General features: G+C 26.1%; 2 protein-coding genes across 2 annotated transcripts in view; one reads left to right on the top strand and one right to left on the bottom strand.

The window, feature by feature from the left end:
- The window catches only part of LOC100571091 (proton channel OtopLc-like), a 134,955-nt gene that overhangs the window by 86,538 nt on the left and 21,044 nt on the right, over positions 1-27,373 (bottom strand).
- LOC100163579 (collagen alpha-5(IV) chain) overlaps positions 1-27,373 on the top strand; it is a 54,384-nt gene that overhangs the window by 22,478 nt on the left and 4,533 nt on the right. The window contains exons 4-50 of the mRNA XM_001951301.5: positions 47-91; positions 195-329; positions 825-911; positions 4,076-4,138; positions 5,194-5,263; positions 6,516-6,697; positions 7,155-7,191; positions 7,785-7,856; positions 7,923-7,975; positions 8,125-8,251; positions 8,960-9,000; positions 9,068-9,116; positions 9,193-9,252; positions 11,915-12,037; positions 12,162-12,215; positions 13,067-13,174; positions 13,280-13,342; positions 13,581-13,643; positions 13,844-13,906; positions 14,282-14,317; positions 14,403-14,535; positions 14,966-15,017; positions 15,130-15,251; positions 15,404-15,534; positions 15,600-15,644; positions 15,707-15,775; positions 16,680-16,759; positions 16,875-16,984; positions 17,298-17,394; positions 17,638-17,743; positions 17,812-17,874; positions 18,776-18,847; positions 20,038-20,082; positions 20,234-20,290; positions 20,390-20,448; positions 21,155-21,245; positions 21,323-21,427; positions 21,538-21,590; positions 22,090-22,126; positions 22,448-22,510; positions 23,376-23,474; positions 23,595-23,657; positions 24,004-24,069; positions 24,578-24,648; positions 25,626-25,725; positions 27,117-27,183; positions 27,253-27,304. Of these exons, the coding sequence (XP_001951336.2) occupies positions 47-91; positions 195-329; positions 825-911; positions 4,076-4,138; positions 5,194-5,263; positions 6,516-6,697; positions 7,155-7,191; positions 7,785-7,856; positions 7,923-7,975; positions 8,125-8,251; positions 8,960-9,000; positions 9,068-9,116; positions 9,193-9,252; positions 11,915-12,037; positions 12,162-12,215; positions 13,067-13,174; positions 13,280-13,342; positions 13,581-13,643; positions 13,844-13,906; positions 14,282-14,317; positions 14,403-14,535; positions 14,966-15,017; positions 15,130-15,251; positions 15,404-15,534; positions 15,600-15,644; positions 15,707-15,775; positions 16,680-16,759; positions 16,875-16,984; positions 17,298-17,394; positions 17,638-17,743; positions 17,812-17,874; positions 18,776-18,847; positions 20,038-20,082; positions 20,234-20,290; positions 20,390-20,448; positions 21,155-21,245; positions 21,323-21,427; positions 21,538-21,590; positions 22,090-22,126; positions 22,448-22,510; positions 23,376-23,474; positions 23,595-23,657; positions 24,004-24,069; positions 24,578-24,648; positions 25,626-25,725; positions 27,117-27,183; positions 27,253-27,304 (3,639 nt within the window). The remainder of the gene's footprint in view (positions 1-46; positions 92-194; positions 330-824; positions 912-4,075; positions 4,139-5,193; positions 5,264-6,515; positions 6,698-7,154; positions 7,192-7,784; positions 7,857-7,922; positions 7,976-8,124; positions 8,252-8,959; positions 9,001-9,067; positions 9,117-9,192; positions 9,253-11,914; positions 12,038-12,161; positions 12,216-13,066; positions 13,175-13,279; positions 13,343-13,580; positions 13,644-13,843; positions 13,907-14,281; positions 14,318-14,402; positions 14,536-14,965; positions 15,018-15,129; positions 15,252-15,403; positions 15,535-15,599; positions 15,645-15,706; positions 15,776-16,679; positions 16,760-16,874; positions 16,985-17,297; positions 17,395-17,637; positions 17,744-17,811; positions 17,875-18,775; positions 18,848-20,037; positions 20,083-20,233; positions 20,291-20,389; positions 20,449-21,154; positions 21,246-21,322; positions 21,428-21,537; positions 21,591-22,089; positions 22,127-22,447; positions 22,511-23,375; positions 23,475-23,594; positions 23,658-24,003; positions 24,070-24,577; positions 24,649-25,625; positions 25,726-27,116; positions 27,184-27,252; positions 27,305-27,373) is intronic.

The raw sequence follows: 27,373 nt of genomic DNA, 5'->3' as shown, positions 1-27,373 counted from the left end.
ATATTGATATTAATTTTAAAAGTTAAATATTCTAACAATTTTTCAGGGTGAAAATGGACTAACTGGTCACCACGGAATCGACGGTGATAAAGTGAGGAATAATTTAGTATCTTAACTCTTCATTTTTTACAACGATAGTTATATTATACTTATATCATAATTATCATATATATTATTAAACTTAACTGTTCTAGGGATATCCAGGTGCAGCCGGGCCACCAGGACTGAAAGGTCTAGAGGGATGTAATGGAACAGATGGTAATGATGGACTTATGGGCGAAGACGGATATCCCGGTGAGCGAGGTCTCACAGGACTTGATGGTCTACAGGTGCATATTATTATCAGCTAATTCCTAATAGTTAAAATCTCATTAAAAAAATCTATAAAAGCTAATCATTTAAAAACTGGAAAACTCACTCTACTGTATAGATGGTGTCAAGTGTATCTTATCATTGAGTGAGTTACTATAATAGATGTGTTAGTTATTTGTATTTCCATTAAAATCGATGAATTATAATAATATTGTTACAGCCAAATTCAGTTTAAATATTATATAAAGATTAATTTCTAAAATAAATGTATACATTTTACCGATAATAGTAGGTACAAATAAGTATGAATTTAAATTAATGTTATTTAAAAAACTGTCATTATGAAATATTAATTTATTTTATTAGGTACCTACATTACGTAAAACTGTTTAATAGCTAGGCTCAGGCTCAAAAACCCATGTAATATCATAGAATCGTGTTTATATAATATATTATATATATAGTGACGGACACTGATTGTATTCGTGTTTCTTTCATTCATTATTTTCTAGGGACTACGAGGAGATCCTGGCGATGGAGGGGCAAATAGTAAAGGCCTGAAGGGTGAAAGAGGCGAATCAAGCTTACCAGGAGTAAAAGTGAGTAGATTCAAATTTGTATTATAGCATACCTACCTAAACAATTAATATAGGAAATGTGCAAATGTATTAATTATTCATAGTCAAGTAAACGATAGTAGCATATTAATCAATAAAGTTATAGATTTATGATTCATGAGAAATTATTCATTAGGTATCCGTGAAAAATATTATATTGTATAAAATCCACAAAGTAGTAGCACGATCAAGAATTTTTGGGACAAGTGTCCCAGACGAAAAATTTGATAGGTGGGTGGGTGGCTACTGTATTACTGTATGCAAGACCGTCGGTAGTTGTCAATTGTTACTGAATAACAGTTTGGGCTCAACTACATTTCAGTATCGGTAATACAGAGGTAGGTTGATTGTAAAATTATATGTTACTGCCCCATGAATAAAAATTCTATGCGTGGCTCTGAATCCATAATATAGATTGTAACATGAAGACCTGACAAATGAAATAACTTATGTTCTAATCAATCATTTGAATTTTTTTTTATATTTATAAATTATTGACGCATGCTCTACACGCATATACGTGTAATATAGGTGATATTTTTTTCTTTTCTTTCTTTTTTTTTTTATTGGAAATAAAAATTTTAAATCTGATATATTTGTAAATCTGATTTTTCTAGAAGACTTTTGACTCTAAACACATTCACCTTAGCTAAGTGGTTTATACTTGATTTCTTATAATTTTCTAAAGTATAACATTTTTTGAAAACTCGTTCATTTTAAAAGTAATAACATTTTTAAAAAAAGGCGGGCCAGTGGATGTTGCTCTGCTGTACAGTAGGTTACAAGTGGGCCACTGTATTATAATGGATGGTATTAAATTTGAATTCAATAATATAATATCATTGTATAAGAAAAACGATTCTGAGCAGAGACGGTATATCAGTCTAGGTATAAGACATATTATATACTTATCTATGGTATTAAAAAAAAAAAATGACATAATATGACATGTCATATAATAAGTACATAATATAATAAATTCCAAATTAATCATATCACATATCTAATGTATATTAGATACTTATAACACGTTATACCTACATAAACAACAAACCATGATACTATCATAGATAATGTAATAGTATACTTTGGAAGTTTCAAGTAGGTACCCATCAATAATATTATACAATCACAACAAAATAACTAAAATAGTTATTCTAGGTTTTTTAATATGTAATTTCCTCCAAATTTGAACTTAAAATGACTATAAAAAAAACTGTGCTTATGTATTTTTTTTTTTTTTGATAACAGAATTAACTAATTACGTGGAATATTGTTTTAAATTTTCAATCCTTAAATATAAAAGTTGAAAATTTTATAAATTTTTAACTACAAAATAATTATTCAATTTTAAATTTGATAAATTTTGTCAAAATTCAATCTTTAAATGCTTATAAAAAAAAATTGTGCTATGTATTTTAATATTTTTCAACTGCTATTGTAACAATATGTCAGAAGCCTTGTATTAAACTTTTATACTTTTTGGCCCAACAGATAAAACTTTATTGATATTTATACAAAAAAAAATTGAAAAAAATTGAAAATGGACAATGCCCGTAAACAGCTCAAAAATAGTTTAAAAAAAATAGTTTTCAATATAAACATTCAGTGAAATTTTCAAGTATCGAAAGTCATTCGTTTTTTAATTACGATAAAATAAGAAAATCGCTACATGAGAAATCGAATGAATATCAAATGTTGTAAAAATATGAATTTAAAACGCTCATAAAAATGTAATTTGACTTTCTTATTGACATTTTTTTTTTGAAAAAGATGGAAAAACTTATGAGAAATCTTGTATTAAATTTTCAAATCTTAGATTTAAAAAGAAAATTTTTCATGAATTTCTAACTCAAAATAATTTACAAATGTTCGTCATTTTTACGTATTTTGTCAATATTTGAATTTAGATGTTTATAAAAAAAAAAATTGTGACTATGGATTTTAATTTTTTTCATCTGCTAGGAACCTTCTATTAAATTTTCAAGTATTTTTACTCAACAAATAAAGTTTTATTGACATTCATTGAAAAAAAAAATAATAAAATTGGAAACTTAAAATGTCCCTAAACAGTTCGAAATAAATCAAAATATTTTAAAAATTTTAATGTGTATAGAAAATGCAAATATAAACTATCATTGAAAATTTCATGTATCTATGGTCATTTATTTTAAAGTTATACCAAAAACCAAAGTCGATTTTCTCGAAAATAGATTTTGCGTAAAAATTCCCGTTTTTCCTTAATTTTTCTTTTGTTTTTCTTTGCGCTTTTAAAAATTACTGAGAATTTTAAATTTTAACCTCTCCAGTGCACCAGCAATATTCACTTTCTAATCGAATCAAATACTGAAGTTGAAAATCGAAGTATTATTTCGACTAATTATCGTGTACACAGACACAAAAAAGAATAAAAAAAAAACACACACACATCTTTGTAAAACTAATACATTAATCGCTTTGCACAGAATCTAAAATATCTAGATTTTAACAAGTACCTACCTAATTAAATATTCTCATAAAAAATATTTAAAAAAGTTAATACATTAACTTCAAAACTTAAAATGTTTTTTACGACTGAATCATTTTCAGTAAACAAAATTAATGAGATTTCAAAAAAAAATTTTAAGATAAACTACATAACTAAACATTTTTTTAAAATTCAGATTTACAAATTGACTATTTTGAATTTTTCAAAAACAAATGTAGGTATACCAGCTATGGGATATGGCCTAGCTACCTATCAGATTAAAAAAAAATTTGATTAAATAAACTAAATAAACTTTCCTTATATCAGTTATTGTTTTTAGTTTTTAATAAAAATAAAATACAATAGGTAATTCGCGGGTTTGGATCCAAAAGGTTCTATGTGTAAATTTGAAATTTTTCAGAAAAGCCAATTTGAATGTGTTTAAATATTTTTCAGCCTATAATTATTTGATTTGGACATATAAATTATCAAAACCTTTTAAATTAAATCAGAATTTATATTATTTCAACAGTTAATTGAAAAGAAATTTGGTAATCAAAAAATAATAAAATATTGACATAGAACCTTTTAGATTAGGCTTGGCCCGTGAATTATTGTTGATTTTTTTGAAACGTCTATTTTATCCAATTTATATTTTGATATATTTCTCTATTTATAGGGCGAACCAGGATATCCTGGAATCGAAGGTGTGCAAGGTGATATTGGTGTGCCCGGAGTACAAGTTAGTAAAATACATTGTGTTGGGTATTATATTAAATGCTATTTTAGTTTTTCATTTTACATAGGTTTTTGTTATATTATGATTGGTATAAACTATTAATAAGTTAATTAGATAAAGTATGGTTCATTTTAGCTTTTTAAAACCATTAAAGAGACATTACGGAGAGTGTTTTTGTTTTTAAGTAACTTATGACAATGGCCCAATATAAATTATTTAGGATTTGATCTTGTATTGCATTCTGATTAAGTTTACGTGATAGGTAAACTTAAACCTAGATAAAACTTATACCTTTTGATGTGAATGCCTGATGTGGATTTGGGACTTTTCACCCATAGGTCATTCAAAAGTCATATGTGGGTACTATTCCATTCAATAATGAAAAAAAAAGATTTTTACTTTAAATTATGAGTTAATTATTTATTCAATTTAATTTGTGACTTATATGAGCTGTTGAAAAATGACGATGTAGGTACCAATATTAATTTTGAACATTTTACATTTTACATTTTTATGTTAACTTATACTGAGAGATTAATTTAGTTATTGTTAAGTATTCAGAATTCAGATTATAAATAAAATAAAGAATACATTGCTTAATCTTTTTGATACATACTAGGTACCTGTTACCTTTAATTAAAGCAAATTTTTAAAATAATTAAAAAAAATAAATATATCTTATTATGTAAGATTTTATTTACATTAATCATATTGGTCAGGTTAGTTACTGACAGGTTATTTTTAAAATGTATTAATTTTAAAGGTTTTAAATGTATAGGTATTTTTAGTTCGACCATAAATAATCTAAATACTAATATTACAATTGTATTGTGTTGTTATGATATAAATGCTTGAATTTAAAAACTTATTAATAATTAAGTACCTACCTAGGTTTTGAAGTAGCATCTTAAATTTTATTGTTTAGTTATATTGTTCTTGTTGTTCTTATTTTTTTTTTTAACTGAAAACATATCATAAAATTATATTTTAAATAAATACCTATTACAGTTTTAAATGTTTTAATTAGGTTTAAAATGAAACTACTCACATTTTTACAGGGACCTACTGGTGATCCTGGATATGATGGACTGAAGGGTGATGAAGGTGACTCCCAGCCAGGATATAAAGGTGAGCTGACATAAATATTTAATTTATACAACTACCTACCTGTTATAAGACACAACATAATATTATTATAATTGAATATTATATAATTATACCTAATATATAATTATTTTTATCCAAAATCAATAGTGAGCTAATGGTCCCTTCAACAAGATTTAGTGGCCCGCGATTGGTCCATTACATTTTTAGTGTAATAAATTGTTTATGCAACCCAGCATAAATGTATTAGGAATAACATCGTTCTTAATGGTAAAATAAAAAAGTAAATGTAAAATGATTTATATAAAATATTTTTTGTTGTCTTTTTTTTGTTGTTTCAAACTACAGGTTTAGAAATAATTAAATAAAATAAATCATAATTAATCTTATTGGCCATATAAAATTCCTATAAAATATTGCCCCTATCAATAATCATGATCGGAGTTCGCTATCTGCTACTATATGGATATCTCTGACCTATATTGAAATCAGGGATACCTAACGTATAATTTTGTCAGTTAATATATTTTGGAGGTACGATTTTAAATTATGACCTCCAACGGATTGTAGTGTTCTCATCCGTTTCCGATGATAACAGTTTGAAATAATGATAAAAATCGATTTTTGATAACGTGAAGTAAATGTTGTAATTATTTTTCTTTTACTTTATAAATTATATTTGCCTAGTATACTATAATTGTTAATAATTAATTCGTAAGTAATATTTTGTATAATTGTATAAAATATTATTATATACTCTTACTCGGTAACTCAACTATAAATGGTTAATGGTTATAATATGCTGGTTAAATTTATACAATATACCTATCATTGGTGAATTTTAAATATGATGTTATTACTTTCTATATAACCCAACGTGCATGTGCTATAGGTACCTTCTATTTTTGTCCATTATTCACAATATTGTTTCATTGACATAAAATTAATTTGGTAACTTTTCTTCCTCATTTTCTACATTTCACAGTATTTATTTCATAGGTAATATTTTTTACCGTTTTAGCAATGTGAATTTTAAACACATTGTATTCTATTAGAGAAAATAACATTTAGGTATACTATTGCCATTATGAGACTTAGAAACTCAGTAAAGTTTTTTAAACTTATCTTGGGGGTATCTATGTTTTACTTTACTTGTTAGTTGTTGATATAAACTTTTAATAAAAATAAAAATCCATATAGGGCACTAGGGAAATTGTACAGTTTATTTCAACATTTTTTTGTCTCATAAACTATAGGTTTATTTTTGTTTTTTCAGGTAGTATTGGAGACGATGGAGATCGCGGAGAACCAGGAGAACCAAGTACAATTGAAATTGATAATCCTAGCGTTCAACCTCCGGATCTTATTGTGTACAAAGGACTTCCAGGAAATCGTGGTCCTAGAGGAGATAACGGAAGACCTGGGTATAAAGGCGAAATTGGCACTAAAGGTCTTAAGGTAAGTAAACCGCTGTACCTAATAAGTTTTTATTGATAACATCATTAATGTAGAATTAAAAATATAATTATTTATTATATTTAGGCTCATAGTTTAAAAGTTAAAACTACATAATATTAGGTAATAATGTATAAATTAACTTTACATATTATATTATATTATATTTGTGTACATTTATGTCCAATGTTGATATTATGTTTAAACATGTTATGTATCCAATTTATTAACTCAAACAAAAAGGTCCAATTGGGAATGGTGGAAAAAGTATAATAATAATTACTTAAAATAATTAAATATATCATATTGATCCCTTTGTTCTGTAAGATTTTTTTTATTCAGTTACATTGGGTATTTACAAAACAATTAGTTATACATGCTATTGGAATTTGCTTAGACCTACCTATAATTTTAGTACATAATAAAGTAACAATCTAACATATTATATTTTAAATTAAAGGGTCGTCCTGGATATGATGGATTTAAAGGAGTAAAAGGTAATTTGTATAATATTTATATGCGTTTATTCAATATACATTATATCAATGTTTCATTATTATAATAACATGATAATATTTTATTTATATCTTAAAGCGTATTTGATGAATATTAATGGTTCTTATGTCTGATAATGGAAAACATAATATAACATTAGTTAGGTATTTATGTAAAATATATGTTAGCCAGTTAAAGCAGGCACACAACACTGTAATTGGGAAGTGTTTAACAAGAAGGCGATCTTCAGTCAATTAACTAAATACTGTATTACAGTATAGGTATACCAATGTATAAACAATTTCTAAAAAAAATAATAAATACTTACATAACACTCAATAATAGTTTCCATTTTAAGAAAAATGTATAAGAAATATAAGCGATGGTGTGATAGTAAAATTGTTGTTCTGTGATTGTTGACAACACAATTCATTTGATGTATCAACAATATTGTAATATTGGAAGACTGAATCATGTTTACATGTTAAAACAATTCAATTAAGATTAAACATATTAAATAGAGTTATGTTAAAATTAAAGCAATATAATAAAAACTATCGTATTCTAAAATATTAAAATTCGGTGTATATTTTAGGTGCACAAGGTAATGTAGGTCAAAGAGGAAAAGATGGAAATGTTGGTATATTTGGTGAAAGTGGCATAAAAGGTAATATAAAAAAAAAACAATCTATTTTAACAAGTTAACAAAATATATCGTGGAAATTATGTGCAGGTGATAAAGGAGCTCCAGGATACTCAGGACTAGCAGGGGAGGACGGAGATAAAGTAAGTGCAGTTATAATATTTTATGAAATTATTATTTATCACATTTGTGATTATACTATAAAAAAGCATTATTAACATACATTTGTTATTGATATATAATTAAATAAAATAAATACCCAAATCCACTCATTGATTTATTTGTAATAAAGGGTGGAAATGGTGAACCTGGACGTTTAGGAATTCCAGGAGTACAGGGTAGTGAAGGTGAACCAGGCATATATGATCCAAATTTGGATGAAATTAGGAATGGTTCTGAAGGACCTCAAGGACCTATTGGTAAGTTGTACTACTTATATTATATAATTATAATAGGTAAATAATACAATATTTCGTGTTTGGTTTGGGTTTTCCTCTTTTATATAGTTTATAATTTTAAGTTCTGATTTCTAAATACAATATATGGACTGTATACAAGGTCTAACAGAAAGACTTGACCAAAAAAAAAAAAAAAATGTATGCTACTTAAACGTATGACAAAAATTGTTAAAATAATTGTTAAAATTATATGATTAATAAATAGTATATACTCATATAAGCAAATTTCCAAAAATAATATTTTTAAAAAAGTTATTGCGTTCCAGTTTAATTTATTCAAAAAAATATTGATGTTTAAAAAATTCTAAAAAATAAACTACTTGCTTTAGGTACATTTTTTACCATCCAAATCATTCTTATAATCAGATTCACAAATTGACTATCTATTTTTGGTATTGAAAAATAAAAATAATTTTTTTTTATTAAACGTGTAGCGCAAGTGGCTATAAATTATATATATAAAAAAAAATTTTAAATATTGATTCGAACAAAAGTTTTTCCAAAAGTCAGCTCTATCTGTTACACCCTGTAGATAGGTACACAATGAATAATTAGAATGTATTATAGGTCAGTAGATAATTATTTTATTTTTTAGAACATATAAATATAAATATTATATATTTATTTAACAATCTTAAAAAAATTTAATAAACCAATGTAACTATTTAGGTCCTGAGGGCCCCAGAGGAGAAGATGGATTACCTGGAAGGGTTAGTTATAATTTTAATAACTTAATATTTTTGATAATTAATAATGTATAGTATAATATAATTTCAGATTGGTCAACAAGGAATTATGGGACCACCTGGTGAACCAGGGCCCCCAGGTAATTATCTTGAAAATAATTCATAATATTGAATATACTGATAAACTAGTTATGAATTATCTATTATAATGTTTAGGTATTCCTGGAGCAAGAGGTCCAAAAGGATTATCTATGAAAGGAGAACAAGGAATTGAAGGTAAGTTATGTATAATAATATATTATATATAAAGATATATATTTATTGATTATATTAGGTTTATGAGATCCCTTTGGCTAATTAGATCTAGTAAAAATAGAAATAAAGCATTAAAAGCTAAATAAAAAGTCAATGCGTATGCATGATAAAATATTAGGCAGGTAGGAAATCAGTTACATTTTTTTTTTGTTCTTAACATCACATTTTTAACCATTTTAAATAAATATTATATTTTATCCAACTATAGTCATACTTATACATTAATTAGTAAATAATTATAGAACAAAATAAAAGAAGATTTATCTAAACATCACATATGCATACAGTGAGATAATCGAGTGGTTTTAAGATTTAACAATGCTTATCAACGATCAAACTTTATTTAAATAAATATTTGAATTCTTAAAAATAGAAATCTATTACAACAATCTTTACCTACGTAATAATTGATTTCTATGTTTAATAGTATATTGTGTAAGGGCAGGAAGCGAGCTATTTCAGTCACGGGTGACGAATGTGGCATGACAATTTTAACTATTTTATATTAAAATATATTTATTTTTTACGTATAAAAACATTTGTAATGAGGTATCACCCGTATTAGACAATACGCGGTAAAACCAACTATTATACGCCTTACCCTCGTATTCTCTAGTTAATGACACTCTCTAAAATTAATTAGAATGGCACTGTTAACTTTGAGGTACGATGGTATGCGCTTGTCAATTCTTAGTTCATTCTTATCTAGTTGAAATGACTCAAAGATTACATATACCTTGGCATTATTCAGTTTAATAAAAACTCATTGACACATAGTACGTATATCCCGGCGCTGTTCCCATAAAAGGTAAGAACTTAAGAATGACTAAAATTATTATAAACTCGGGTTTTAATGGTTGGAAACACTTTTATTAAATTAAAACAAATATAAATAAAATACTTAGCACATTCAGATTGCCTGGTCCGTACTATGATCGACGTTTCACACGCTCGATCGTCGTACCTACGTTCTCGTCAAAACGCTCAGCGACAACGAGACTGCCCGTGCCTAAGCGTACGGCGGTGTTATAAAAGAGAATTTTATTGCTGCCTCAGCGGCTATAGTCAATTTACACAAAAATTAACCAAAGTATATACAACATGTGTAATTTGCACCATTTTTTTAAAATGCGTTTGTAATTTGCACCAAAATAAAGATATGTAATTTGCATCATTCTCAGGTAATAAGAAATAGAAATTGTAATTTGCACCAAAATTAAAATCGATTATTTTTTTGATAGTATCTTGATAGTACCAACTTACAAGTTGTTGTACCTACATATTGTTGTAAGTTTATGTAAAATTGTATTATTATGAATATAAAAAAAGTTAGCCAATTAAAATAATTATATGTAAAATTAAAAAAAAACAAATGTACACATTATAGATTTCAATAAAGATGCCTACAATCCTAATATAACTTTAGCATAGTTTTTATTTATAAAATAGCTGAGCTTATACACATTTTGTTGTAATTTTTTATAAAATCCTAATAAAGTTAGTCAATTAAAGTAATTTTACATATAATTAGTTATATAAACTTACAACAATACATGTATAAACTCAGCTATTTTATAAATAAAAACTAAGCTTAAGTAATATTATGATTATAGACATCTTTATCAAAGTCTATATTGTATATGTAAATATATTTGTTTTTTTTTTAAATTTTACATATAATTACTGTAATCGTCTAATTTTTTTTTTATATTCATGAAAATACGATTTTATATAAGCTAACAACAATATATGTATAAGCTCAACTAGTTTATAAATAAAAACTAAGCTAAATTTCTATTAGGATATAGAAACTTGTAAGTGATAGTATTGAGATACTATCGATAAAATAATCTATTTTAATTTTGGTGCAAATTACAATTCCTATTTTGGACTACCTGCAGTGGTCCAAATTACATATCTTTAATTTGGTGCAAATTACAAATTCCCACCTCAGCACATCTTGTTTCATTGGCATGACCTATATTAATATCTAAATTGCTAAATTAATTTCTACCTATATTATGTATACATCAAATAATAGTACAGTGACGACTGTCTACATAATATGACAGTAACTACTTCACGTATTCTATTAATATACAACTTTATGTGTAGATCAATAAAATATAATTCATTGAATTCAATGTCCTCTAATCTATAATGAAAGTAGACATGTGGTTTAAACCATTGAAAACTGAAGTTTGATGATTTAAAATTAAATATTTATATTTTGTATACCCTTTAAACTCAAAAAAAAATTGTAACGATATGAAATGGATATATTATAGGAATTGCTTATCATTTCATTTCATCAAAATAGTTCTAACAAAATTACATTACACGTTACAAAGTAATTTCATGACAGTTATCTGTTACTTTGTTTCATTTCCCAACAATGATCATTTTTTAATTTGTTTAAAAAAAATAAATTATAAAATAGTATTTAAATATTATATTTAATATGTTTATTTTAATTTAAAATTTCTCAAAATTTCCTATAATATGAAACCTTAAAAAAATTAATTTTTGGCATCCACATTTTATAAGTAAAAAGTAGGTTAAATTATACTATATACCAATGGGTATACATTTATATTGATACAATTTTAATTTGTTAATAAAGGGTTGGCTGGACCACGAGGAGAACAAGGACCTCTAGGAGTTCCTGGACCTATTGGCCCAATTGGTGAAAAAGGAATTCATGGCATAACTGTATTTGGACCCCCTGGTGAAGATGGTCGCTTAGGTGAATATTATAATTTATTATACGAAAATATTGTTATATTATTGAAGTATCAGTAGTTTTAATAAAGAACAAATTGTATCTACTTGTTTTGTATGATACTAATTAATATGCTACATTTTTTTAGGTCGTGATGGTTCTGAAGGTCCTAAAGGAGACCAGGGTGATCAAGGATTTAAAGGTTTGAAAAATTGTGTTCATGCATATATGTTTTATATAAGTAAACTTAAAACTCAAAAGTACGGCACCTAATTAATTTAAGGCGCCCGGTGCCGATGCCATTTTGTCCTAAAAAATACACTCTGCGGGAATAATTATACCGCCTTGTAGAATCAACCAAATTTCATAATTTTTTTAATTGCTAGAAGGAAATATTCTAAAGCCCGCATCAATCTCTGTTTTTCAATATTTTATTCTCAAACTTTATAATATGTCTAATAAAATACAAGATGAAAAGCATTTTTTTACAAATTTTTTAATACAATTATTTAAATAAAAAACAAAATCAGAGATTGATGTGGGCTGTAGGAAGATAGGTCTGTTTTTAGATAAAAAAAATAGTCATCGAAATCCGACAATTCTACAAAGCTTAAGAGTTATTTTTTTACGATATAACACACCCTATTAACACCCCCCCCCCCCTCACAAATAAGTATCGGGTTGTAGATTAGTGGAAAAGTCTTATAATTGAGATGGCAACTAAAATATAAAATTTAATTTTCAAAATTTATAGAATTGTGGAAAATTTGAAAAACTGGCACCGGGACCCTTCATGTATACACTTATTGAACGATATACTCGACTAATAGTAATTCAACATTTTGTAAGATATACCTAATACAGTTAACTATTTTTGTGTAATAATTTTTTATTTAATTAGTTATTTTTAAATTGTTGATAAGACAAATTAACAGGCTAGTTAGGCTTAATTAGGCTAGTATTGTTTGAGTCAAATATTTTAATTTTAGTTAGTAGAAAGAGAGAGGATATAAAAATATAATTGTGTTTTAAGATTACACATTCTATTTTTAGGACCAAAAGGTTTCCCTGCAACACGACCGGGCGAACGAATTGTTGGTCCACGTGGAGCTCCTGGTATCCCAGGATTTTCTGGTATACCTGGAGTGCCTGGATTTCCTGGTAAGAATTCATTAAAACGTACTATATTATGTTAGTTTTACTATTTTCTAATTATATTTTAATAATTAATGTAAAAACACCATAATAAAACACATTTTTTTACAGGACTTCCTGGTAGAAATGGATCAAAAGGACTTCGGGGAGATGATTGTGGCTACTGCAATCCAGGTTAAATACTACTACTATCTGTTTAATTATTACTAAACATTTTATATAATATAATTTTAATGTCTTGATTTATAATAAATTGTTTACTGAAGTCTTAAAATTATTATTACATATAGTTTTTACTGTAAAAAAATATTTCAAATTTCAAATAAATGAATTATAATAGGTAAATAACTTGTTATGTCCAAAAATTATTAAATTTATATTATTATAACTCATCAATATTTTTTATTTCTAGGCATTGATGGACCAAAAGGTGATGTTGGAGTTGATGGACAAAATGGTGCACCAGGACCTCCTGGTAAAAATATTTATAAATATATTTTCTTACATCACTATGACATAAAATTATAAGAAATATGAATTACTTACCTATGTGTTGTTTAGCAATAACTCAGATCTATTCTGTATGTGTAGCGACTCATGTTGAGATTAAACTGTTCATATTTTTTATTGTCATACAACTGATAACTAATGTTTAATTCATACAACATGTTATAGGATCTGCTGGTTTAAATGGAATACGAGGAACTAAAGGAAAGATGGGTGCACCTGGATTACCAGGTAAAATTAATTTCAACCATACCTAGTTCTAAATAATGTATATCTAATACTTCGTTGGGGGACGGAGTGGCTAAGTGAAGTATGGTGTCGATTCTAATGCACACTGTCACCGGTTTGAATACCGGCCACAGGCGGTATCGCTCTCTGGGCAGGCAACTGTTTAGATGGCGAAATCGCCATCCCGCTAGTGGGCATTGCAGAAACCTACGGGTGCCCAATTAGAAATTCTGCCAAATAGGCATCCGAACTAGGCCTTCTGACCTACTTCCGGACATAGCGACATACGCAAAAAAAATACTTTGTTATTATATTTTAGATATCTTTAAGTCACAATAATATTATATTTATTCAATTTTGGATTATTTATATTTATAGGTTATAAAGGATCATCTGGAAGACCTGGCTCAAGAGGTTTGTATTATATCATAGATCATAATCAATACGCAAAATAATATTTTTTTTTAGAGAATTTTATTGAATCAAAGTTTTTTGTTAGGACTGGCTGGATACCCTGGAATGCCAGGAGAAAGAGGAACAGTTATTTTTGTTGGTGTTAAACAAACATTAATATCGGGTGAAAAAGGTCCAAAGGGGTTCCCTGGAAGAGAAGGCGATATGGGTTCAATAGGGTATTTATGTGAATTTTTATTAAAATAACAGCGTTTCTTAAATTTTTTTTATCTGTGGAACCCTACTTTTTTTTTAGCTTTTTAGATTTTTTTAGTTAGATTTTAACAATAAGTTATTGCAGTTAGACAATTACAAGCCCTACTTTAGTCATTTTTACCATAGTTTTATGTAAGGATTATTTGCAATAAAAATTATAGTGATTTCATTTAATAATAATGTGTATACTGTATTTAATTCAAAAAATAACAGACGACTAAGTTTTAATTTTAATGAGAATTTTTCGGAATCCCAAGTGATCTCTGTTGACACCCAAGGTTCCGCTGAACACAGTTTAAGAAACGCTGCAATATAGATTTAAATCAGGTTTTATAAAGTATTTATAATACCCTAATATTTTAATATCATTTAATTATTTTTAATATTTTACAGACTACCTGGATTATCTGGATTACCTGGCCGTATGGGTAGAAAAGGAATGAAGGTAAGTCAACATTTTGCATACTCCATAAAAAAAAATATAATAGAAACCAATATACTGATATTACTGATATAAAAATTATTCATATACTTCAATATTGATTACGCATAAATAGGGACATTATGGAGATTCAGGATTACCAGGTACCGATGGACGTCCTGGGGAACATGGTAGGCCTGGACTTAAAGGAGACCCTGCTGATGAATTAAATCCTGAATACTTAAAAGGAGACGAAGGGTATATTATATATTAATTATATATATAGTTATACATAAAAAAAAATCATTACTACAAATAAATAATAATTAAAAATATATCGTATATTAAGCATTATGATGTCTTCAATTTCCAATTTTACTTATAAATCTACAATGATTAATATGTTACAGGTATCCTGGTATTACTGGTACTAAAGGTGAACAAGGTAATGCAGGTGCACCTGGTGAACCTGGTGATAGCAGCCAATATACCGCTACTAATATAGGAGAAAGAGGCATTAAAGGCATACCGGGTGAAAAAGGTGTGATATATAATATACAATATGATGTAACATTTTATAACTACAATTTAAATTTCTATTTTAAGGTCAACATGGATTAAAAGGACAAAAGGGAGTAGAAGGAGACCAAGGTATTAAAATCATATAACGCTATAAAATAAATTATTTCATATTAATGTTTTTATTTTTGAAGGTTTTGTTGGATTTTCTGGCGCGGCTGGTCCTCCTGGTATAGTTACTGATGGTCCTCCAGGGTTAAAAGGTATTAAAATGAATATTAAACAGCTGTACCAGTTTTACTCCAAGCTAGCTGTAGTTTTCTTTTTATATACTTTTTGTTTTACTTACTTCTAAAATAATCTAATAACTTACAACAAATCTGTTTGTATTAGTACATAGTAACATACTTAAATAATTCTATGAAAATGCATTGGCCCTATAAAGATAGGCTACTCCACATCTACTAATCACTGGTAACAAATTAAAATAGAATAAGACTATCAACTTACTAAGAATACAAATAAATATGCCAAACATAAATTATAACACTCATAAATATAGTAAATTTATCTCAAAGAAATTTAAATCTAAACAAATTGGTATTACAAAAAAAAAAAAACTAACAAATAATTTATAAGAAAATAATTGTTTAATGTTTTAATACTCCTATATTTCAATCATCTATTTTGTCTAGTTCATTTGCTATTTGAATTTTAACCTTAACCATATTATGGCTGTATTGTAATACATAGATTACATAGATTTATATAATATTTTGGTGTGCTTATATTACACTTACCATTTTTTATAGAAATTATTTTGCCTTTTTTACCTTAAAATTGCATTATATCATAATTTCATAGAACTACTTTTATGTATAATATTATTTACAGTTTTGAAATCGGCATAGTTCTAAATTTTTTATTAGTACCATAATATTGCATTGCTTATTCCTAGTTGATCAAAAATCATTGAGAATAATAATTATGTACTTTAATGAGTGTGTTTTTTTTATTGTTTCACTAACAATTTCATGCCAACCCTATTTATCCTCTACAATTCCATGTTCTCAGCATGCACAATGACATGTTCTAAATATTTTTAAATTTGTTAAGGAATTTTACATACAGATTAAATATTTTATCTAAAAACTATGAAATTTGTAGGATATCCTGGTGCTATGGGCGATCAAGGATTAAAAGGAGAAAAAGGATTTCCGGGAAAAACCGGTCCTGTTGGATTACCAGTATGATTAATATATATATTTATATTTCTTTTAATATTTAGTTGATTACATCTAATTGATTGGTTGGATTAAAAAAAAATAATAAAATAGTTGTTACCTATTGATAAACTTATAGGGTCCACCTACTCAAAAGGGAGATCGCGGAGAGCCAGGTCAGAGCATATTGGTTGGGGAAATTGGAGATAACGGTATTAAAGGAGAAAAAGGCGAACCTGGAGAAGAAGGGTATGAAATATAAATAATAAAAATATATGTAAATTATTATAAAAATTGTAAAACTCAGTAAATATTGTTTGACACCCCCACAAATATGTTCTTGGTTTACATTTTAATGAAAATATTATAATTATAATAAAATTAATGTGTATCACAATTCATAATTTAAAAAATGCAATATTATGATCTACCTACATCTATTTTATTTTGTTAAAAAAAAATTGAAATTTGTACAAATACTTCAACACTATAAATTATAAAATTGTTTATCTTTTTTTTTTTTAAAGTTAATGACTACTTATACTTTTTAAATTATTTACAGAATTGGTGGCAATAGAGGTTATCCTGGTTTAGATGCAGAATTTGGTCCAAAGGGTCAAAAAGGCAGTCCTGGTATTATAGGCCTAGCTGGAAGACCGGTAATCTAACTGTCCATAATATTATATGATTCAAAACAAAAGTTTAATTAAGCTAGCACCAAAATATTCATAAATAATACATTTGAGAACAAATTATTCAATAAAATATGAACTTTATGGCTTTAAACTTTTAAACATTACTTATCTAATGTAAATTAAATCTACATGTTTCTTTTAGTTTCTATTTGTACATTTAAAGTGAAATGTTATAATAATGTACGTTTAATCTTGAAATATATCTAGGGTACAAAAGGTGAACGAGGAATATCAATTAGAGGACCTGCTGGATTACCTGGAGCACCAGGATTAGCTGGTTTATCAATTGGTTTTGGATCAGTTGGCCCAAAAGGTATACAAATATAGTTAACGTAATATTTAAATTCTTGAATATTAATAAAAATAGATTGTTATATTTAGGAATTGACGGTGAACCTGGTTTCAATGGAACTAAAGGCTTAAAAGGAGAATGGGGATTAGTAGGTAAGTAAACAATGAAATTATTTCAACATAAGTAACCCTAGATTGCTAATCATACGGCAATTTGACGAACACTGATAATTTTATTATTGCTATTTTTAGGCATTTTATCTAATATCATTAAAACCCCCTTGCATCTTTCATATATTATGTTCTATATTATCTATCCCAATAACGTAAAAAAAAAATTTTTTTCTAATATTATCTATTTACAATAAAGTTATTCAAAAGTTTAATTAATGCGTTTTATTAATTTTATTTTTGATTTATTGAATTGAACCAATTAACAATGTTTCATAATACTTTTTGTATTCGTTCTATTGACAAATGGTTAGAAATAAAAGCAGATAAATAAGGTTACTAACCGCTTTTAATGTTAACCCTAGATTACTAATCTAGGGTTAACATTTAATTTTGTTCTATAAACAAAAAAATTATAATAAATATTGGTTGATCTCTGACTTTTGTATCTGGAGAAGAAAACTGGAAAAAATGACCCAAAAGCCAGAGATCAACCTTAATGTTAAATTATAAACTAACTACTAAAGTTAATTTATCTATACTTAGGGCTCGTTTTACAATCATAGTTTAAACTTCAGTTATGCTTAGCCCTATTATATAATATATATTAACTATATTGTGTATATATTTTAGCACAACATTTTTAATAGCATAAATATTAGAAAGTAAGCGTCAGTGACGGAAATTTCATCTACATTTGTTGTATTATTGCCAATAATTGTAGCACATTACTTTCTCTATTTTAATAATTTTTATTAAAATTGACATATTCAAATGAAATGTAACTCAATCGAGTAGCATAAAAATATATCTTGATAATAAATTAAAGGTATTTTATGGTAAATGTATTATTTTAAACTATTTATTCTTTTTGCATTTATAGGACTCAGAGGAATTGATGGTGATAGAGGTCCGGAAGGTAAACAAGGAAGAAATGGCCAAATGGGAAAACTAGGTACCTATACTACGCTTAATTATTATAAAACAAGTTTTAGTTTGTACTTATAAAGTAATCTATAATTTTTATGAACCAAGAATATAATTGTGAAAAATGTGTTATATATTATGAGTAGATACAAAATTACAAATGATAATATAATTATGTTTCAAATGTTTTAATAATTTATCAGTTATTATTTGATTCCCAAGGCATTAAAAAACCTTGCACTTTTAAAATATGAAAACAAAAAAAATCTCAATATTCTATAATAGAAGTTCCATACAAATAATTGGTTTAAATTCAATGTTACACACCTACTGGGATACATGATTCAGTTAGGTGGAATGTTCGTCTCAATCGGATCCAACAAAACAAAGTGACAGGCACATAAAAAAAAAAAAAAAATTGAATGTATAATTAGTATATGATACTTTACAAAAAAAACTATAAATATATAATTAATAATATATAAATAAACATTTTTATATTTTCTAAAAAAAATTATTCTGAATGATTGACAGTTAAATTAATATAGCCTGCCTGTGGTATGGTTTCCATTCATCAAATACTGTAAGGTAGTCTGTAATCTTCGGCAATACTTATCTTTGGATAGTTTGGATTAATATATTTTTACCTTGGTTTATTTTTTAAAATTACAGTAGATTTCAGTGGTCCACATGTATGTCCCAGTAGACCACATGCTAAACAAATGCCCAATATTATTCTTGGTGGTAAAGAATCAATAATCATAATAAATATACCTAATGGATTTATTATTTTAAATGCTGTGTAATTTACTGTGTATACTTGTGTAGGTATTTCAGATATTTTAAATAATTTTTAAATTCATAACTAGATTATAATAGGTACCTACCTAATTATTATATACTTTATATCATTGAAAATTTGAAGTGCTATTAATTAATACAATATTACCCAATTTCTGAAATAGTATAAACTCAAAATCAATAACATGTATTAAAATCAGTGTCCATCTATAATTGTTTTACAATAATGATGAATGAAAATGATTTTCTAGTGTCTAGTGTATTATATAAATTAAACCAATCTTCTAATTTTTTTTTATAAATTTAACACAATATAATTATAATAATTAAAATAGTAATATCTGGATACTAAGATGTAAAACAGATAACATAAAAAAATTCTTACAATATTTTAATGTTCATTTTAACTGTTTTAAGGTGATTCTGGTCCGACTGGTGATACTGGGGAAACTGGAGTTCCAGGTACATAATAAATAAAAATATAATTAAAAATGTATTTGCTAGTTTTTAAGACATTGGAGCAAATTTAATATTTTTATCTAAATATTAAATTGTATTTATATTTTATTTTAATTAAAAACAAACACTATAATTGTTTATTTTTAAATTTTAGGACTTAAGGGTTATGATGGAAGACAGGGTATTTTCGGTCAAATTGGTGAAAAAGGAAGTATGTATAGATTCATATTTGGAAAATAAGCACGATATACATAAATATTTTGATATTAAAAATACTTAAATCGTATGATGTGATTTAAAAAATTTATAGGCCGTGGAGATTTTGGTATGGAAGGTGCACCTGGGTTAAAAGGACAACTAGGTGAAAAGGTATTGTTACTGTTTAAATTTTAACAACAAATTAGTAATCCTGAATTTTCTAATAATTTGAAAGTTAAATTACTGATTTATATTAGATAATATATAGACAGATTTAGAATTATGGGATGAGACAAAACAAATTATTTACAAAAATTATACTTCAGTAATAGCTGATAGAATATAGTTAATGAATGAATACTTATTGGAAACAAATAATTAAATATTTAAATTTTTTTTTTAAAAATTTGGGCATCAAATTTTAGTATTTTACTTTACTAAAAACAGTATATTAGTACACACTACAAAATCAAACTAAATATTTGTAGCATTAATAAATCTGTGTCATTTGATATGTAAGATGATGAACATATTTTTTTTTGCCTTTTTTACTTATAAATGCCTATTGTTTTTAATTTTCAATCGATTAGGTATTATAGTTGTATACAAGACATCCATATTAACGGTACAAATCGATAAGATTTTCTGAAGACTGTACATTTTTTTTTTTTAATACACACTAGTTAAATATACATTATACAAATTATTTAATGTTTTAGTAAATTTTTTTTGTAATTGCTTTTTATGCCTTTTTGACATTTTAAAATAATGCTTTTTATTGGTTTTACTACCTTTAAATCCGATCCCTAGTTATTATATAATACATTTTAGATAATATTATCACCTGTATTAAAATATTGTGTTATCTGTTTAATAGGGACTCACAGGAAACCAAGGGCTTCCTGGACTTCCTGGTATACGGGGAGATTATTCGTTTAGTGGTCCACAAGGAGAAACCGGTGCCACGGGTAAAAATAAATGTTGATTTAATATAATATTTTATTATGATAATCTTGTGTTTATTGCACTTTTTTATGACTTATAGGAAGAGTTGGTGACATTGGTCCTACCGGTTATCGTGGATTGGACGGCCAAAAGGGTATGCGAGGTGACAACGGAACAACGGAAATTGGATTAGCCGGCGAAAAAGGTATATTTATGATATAATAATTTTCATAACAATAAAATATAATATTAAAAATTACTATTACAGTAATAAATTTATTTATATGTTTATAATTTAATTTTTTAAACGTGTAGGTTCTAAAGGAGAACCTGGAATTGATGGCAAACCTGGTCAATCAGGACGAAAGGTAATTAAAAAAATTAACTGCATAACAAAACTGTTTTAGTCTTATTAAATAGTGAAATAGTGTTCATATAAAATTGTTGGAACAATTTTACAACATTAATAATACCTAATAAGTGGTACCTAGTCAATAATCATTAGGTACTTATTAAAATAACAAGTTAGCTGAATTGAATACAAATGTTATGATATTTTATGTTTACCTAATAGTTAAAGGCATACACAACTTAAAAAAAAAAAATATAAGATTCTATTATTGATTTTGATATTTCACGCTGTGAAAAAAAATGTTGCAAAAACAGAATTCAAAAAAACAAATTATTTATTGAGTTACGGGTGAAAATCGAATGTACCTATGACGTCATTGCTTCGGAAATGGCAGAAAATTTTTTTTTACTAATTCTATTTGTTAATATATTTTTTTTTTTTTGACAATATGAAGTATCAAAATCAATAATAACATTTTTATGTAATGTAATAATAATTGCGTGTTGTTTTTTTAGGGTTTAATGGGAGACCTAGGTATGGTGGGAGATAAAGGTAAGATTTTTTTAATAATATGTCATTAAATTAATGATTATATTAATTATTTTAATTTAATTTAATTTAACTTTTAATAAGTAAAGTGAATTATGAATTTGTCATTTTATTTAAGCTTAGTTAAAGTGTGTCAGATATGTATTAAACTTAATATTTCTATATTTTGAAATATTTACAAAAAATATTGCCTGATATGTGGTTAGACAAATCAATTGATATTATTATTTTTGTATGTAGTACCTAGTGTTAAGTTACATAGATTATAATTTTAAGTATACCAACATAGTAGAAAAATTTAAATTATTTAATACATTTTTTTAGGTATTATTGGAGACGAAGGTCCAAAAGGTTACCCAGGATTAAAAGGACGATCTGGCATATCAGGTAAAGTGAAATGAAATAGATATAAAAATAAATTAAAATGCCTTTATTAAATACAAATTAGTTTATATTGTTTATGTCAGAAGTTCTTAAAAAAAAAAAATTGGTTAATCTATTATTCTTTTTAATTTTTTTTATGTATTATCATTTTTATTCAATCATTTTTTTAACTTCATTATGATTTATGAATATTAATTTTATGTGACATACCATCATATTTATATTATTAATCTTGACTTTGTTTTAAATAATTTCTTTAGTAAATAAATAATATTTAAGTATTCTGTATGAATAAAAATATAAAATAATTATGTTTTACTAAATCAAGATTTAACAGTTATAGTTGGTACATATCAATGGATTAAACAAAGTAATTTTTAAAAAGTATTTGATAGGCAATTTGTACCCGCTGTTTACTCAGAAAAATAATATATATTGGTCTTACAAAAAATGAATTTAGATCTGACAAAACTTACGTCTCGACATTATGTTAACACAATTTAAATATCAATAATTTAAAAAAATTATGATAACATATAAAAGAGGCTGATAAACACAAATCTTTGGGAATTCGATAATTTTAAGTAAGTATGTGTAATTTTGTCAGATTTTAGTTCTAAATCATTAAATAAATGAGCTACCTTCAATTACTTTAAACTTAAAAACTAAACAGTAGATCTCATCCATGCTTGAATACATATCTAAGTAATATTTTGTAAAATAAGTATGTGTATTATTATGTCTGATTTTAAATCATATTTTTATAATCAATTTTCTATTCCATAATTATAATAATTTATTACTATGCTATATTTTATTTCACTTGATGAAATATTATTTATTTAATTTTTTTTTTGTAATTATCTAGGAGTAAAAGGACCTCCTGGATCACCAGGTATTCCCGGTATACCAGGTAATAAAGGGCAACGTGGATTAGATGGCATGCCTGGTGAAATCGCAAAACCAGGTACTAATATGTTGAAAATCATAGTGATATATGATAGAATTATAAAATATATTATAAGCAATATTATATTAGTATAATAAATGTCAATAATTCCTAAGATATTAAAATTTGTTGAAATAGGATTACCTGGGGACCCAGGATACAGAGGTGCAATTGGTTTTGAAGGTTTAAAAGGATTCAAAGGTAACTTTTTTAAATTAATTTGTGCAGTTATAGGTATTTATATAATTTTGGTTGTATTTAAAATCTTGAAAACATTAACTATTGATTTATTCAACTATACATAAAATATTTTGCACTTATAAATATTTTATACAATTTTGGTAAATTAGGTATCTACTTTTATTTCCAACTTTATAAATTAATTTGTTGTGATTATTATATGTATTATAATATATTATAATACATATACATATTACTTTAAATATTTAATTTATATTATGTAACCACTTATATGATATATATATATTTTTCAATATGAAACTTGAAACGTATATTATTATAATTCTTTACATTTTACATTTTATAGGACTTTCTGGAGATCCAGGCTATGAAGGATTTATTATTGGGACAAAAGGAGAATCTGGAGACCGAGGTAGTATACCTGATATTAACACTTTCAACTAGTGGTGGGAATTATCGTTACTTTTGTGGAATCGTTCCAATACTTACGTACAGTTAAAATAAAGTACTTCCAAAATACTCGTTACATTGGTACAATCAGCACATTCTTTATTTAGTTACACTTGTACTCTCATTCGTATTGTTCCGTATGTACTCTTTCTTACTCGTTCCACCAATGTAATCGTTACATAGTTGATAGTACCGAATACAACAGTAACGACCCACCACTACTTTCAACGCCGCTGACGCATTAAAGTGTCTAAAACGTATCAATCATATACACTTTATTTAAATCATATTTTTTAATAAACTCTGAAATGTAGATAGGCCATTGACAATGAACTCTAAATTTAAAGGTATGGTTGGTTTTAGTTTTAGTTTTTTCCATCGTTTCCGAAATCACAGGCGGCGTTGAACGTGTTAATGATCTATTGCAACATTATAGGCTACATGCATTCTATATTTATGTATTTCTTCAGGTCACGTGCATTTAAGAGGTTCTACAGGTCCACCTGGCTTACCAGGATTACAAGGAATTAAAGGAGCTAAAGTAAAAATATAATAATTCATATAAGTATTATCTATTAGAGTAACTATAAAAATAGAAAAATCATTAAACACTCATAAACAACTATTTACAGATGTATAAATTATAAATCACAATAATTATTATGCTAATAAATAACCTACAATTAATAAATGCATGTATACTGCATAGTTCAATATTACTTATAATTTAAAGTAAGTTTTAATGAATTTTAACTAAAACAATATTATTGTAATAAAATAAAATACATTATTATTAAATTTGAAATACCAAGTTTTCAAAAATCTATACATAATTTAAATTCTAATAATGTGAATTACATGCCAAAAAACTTCATTAAAAACCTGTATTTAAATTACATACTCCATTATTTGGTCACCAATGGCATTTAACTATTTTCTTTTCTATTTCCAACTCATTTGTTTTTCACATATAATTTTAATAAGATACTCTTACAATGTTCAACTGTTTTATCATTCACACATGTAGATTAAGGTAATTATATTTCACAAGAATTAAGTAGAAAATAAATTTTATAAATTCCTGGATTAAAATGTGAAGTCAATGTATTAATTATACTTACACATAAATTATGAAATAAATGAATTAATGGAGAAATTGAGAAATAAAGGTGAATTCTAATGTGTAATGAGCGTACCTAAAGTTATTGTTTTAACTTAAATGAGAAAAAATTACCAAAATCCAAAATTAAACTTTAGAATCTTAGAATGCTTTTTATTTACAGTTACAACATATTTATGTGTTACTATATCAGTCCAATACATATTGTTTTAGTTTTAAGATAGTCATGAGTATTATTATGTTATTTTTTGCTAGATTAAATTACGAAAATATACTGTACATAATAATTATCTAGTACTGTTATTCTTATAGTAATTTTCATAATATCATAAACTTTTAATTTATAAGTTATATACTGCTATATTTTTAAGTGTCATATAATATAATTACTTGTTTAGGGTGTAAGTGGGGATGAAGGAGCAATTGGACTCATTGGATTTACAGGAATATATGGAATTAAAGGAGAACAAGGGGACACTGGTCCTGAAGGTCTACCAGGTATGTGATGTATAAAATATCATCAAATTAGACTAAAAAATTGTCATGAATCATAAAAAATATAGGTGTACCGTAAACATCCATATTTTATGTAGCATGCCTATTTATTTTAACTATTTTAAACTTAGATTATTAACTTATTATTATTATTATTATTTTAATATGCTAGGGTTTATAGCTTAATTTATTATTATTTTATATTCTAAATTAAGCGAGAATTATAGGTATACTTTGTTCTATAATAATGTAATAATTGTGATGTTAACATAGATCATGAAGTATATTTTACTTCTTAATTATTTTTTTGTTTCTGAGCAAACAATCTCTTGATTAAATATTCCACATTTAGGGTGGTTTTTTGTAGATAAGTTGATCAGGTTTATAGTTTGATGTGGCAAAAAGAAGTAAATTGATAGTACTTTTATAAATAATTGGAAAAATAAAGACAGCATGAATCTGGAAATACTCAACACCACTTTTTGACAAAATCAATTTCATTTTTAATTCAAAAATTAATTCAAACAATGCTGGGAATTTTCCCAAAAATGTATATCATCATCATCTATAACAGTGGTTTTCAACCTGTGCGTCACGGCTCCCAGGGGCGTCGTCGGTTATTATCAAATGAGCCGCGTTCGAAAACTAAAAAAAAATTGTAATAATTTATAGTTTTTGTTATCTACTTTTCGCTGCCGTGTACCTAAGTCTGCACGCCCTATACATGTTGTACGCACTTGGGTATGTGAGAGATAGATCGGCTGATCGAAAGATTTCGTCATTGAATAAAGTTGAATTGAATAATGTAAATTAATTGTTTGTTTTAAATTTGCGTATGGGAGCCGTATATTTGATTTCAAAATCAAAAGGAGCCGTGGACCCAAAAAGGTTGAAAACCACTGATCTATAATATGCTATGCAGTATTCAAACTGTTTAGATTTTAGACTAATTTAAAGCTATTTGTACATTGAACTTGAGACCACTTTATGGTACAGATATATAACGTCTTGTATACTAATTTTTTGGCTAATATTAGTTCAACTTACAGACTTAAGAAAATATTAATAACAAATAATAATATAAATAGGCACTTATGTGAATATTATGTAATATTATAACAAGCTATTCTTAAAAATAAACCCACTCGCGTTCTTCATTCAAAACTGTTTTTAAGTTTACAATGAGTTATCATTGAATTAAAATTTAAAACGTTAATGTGATCTAAAACATGAAAATGTTTTTCGAATAATAAAAAAATTATTAATAGATGATAACACAATAATATTATTTGTAAATCATAATTAAATTATATTATATACATTAAAAAAATAACGGCTAAGGGTAAAAAAAATATTTAAAAATAATTTAAATTAAATATTTTATTTCTACATAGGTATCCCTGGCTCCTTCCCAGAACATGGTGAAAAAGGAAGAAGTGGCATAGATGGAGTTCCTGGAAGGCAAGTTATACAATTTACAACACAATTGACATTGTTGTGAAATTGAATTTAATATATATTTTATTTTAGCCCTGGGATTGATGGACAAAAAGGAGCACCTGGAGAATATGGAAATGACGGGGTTTGTTTTGATCATTATAAACAAAAATATTGCAATTATGAATATCTATCTAAAAACTAATAACATTAT

The sequence above is a fragment of the Acyrthosiphon pisum genome, chromosome X (assembly GCF_005508785.2).
Source record: "Acyrthosiphon pisum isolate AL4f chromosome X, pea_aphid_22Mar2018_4r6ur, whole genome shotgun sequence".
NCBI classification, from domain to species: Eukaryota; Metazoa; Arthropoda; class Insecta; order Hemiptera; family Aphididae; genus Acyrthosiphon; species Acyrthosiphon pisum.
Note: the sequence above shows the minus strand (reverse complement) of the source record. Positions and strands in the feature narration are given on the sequence as shown.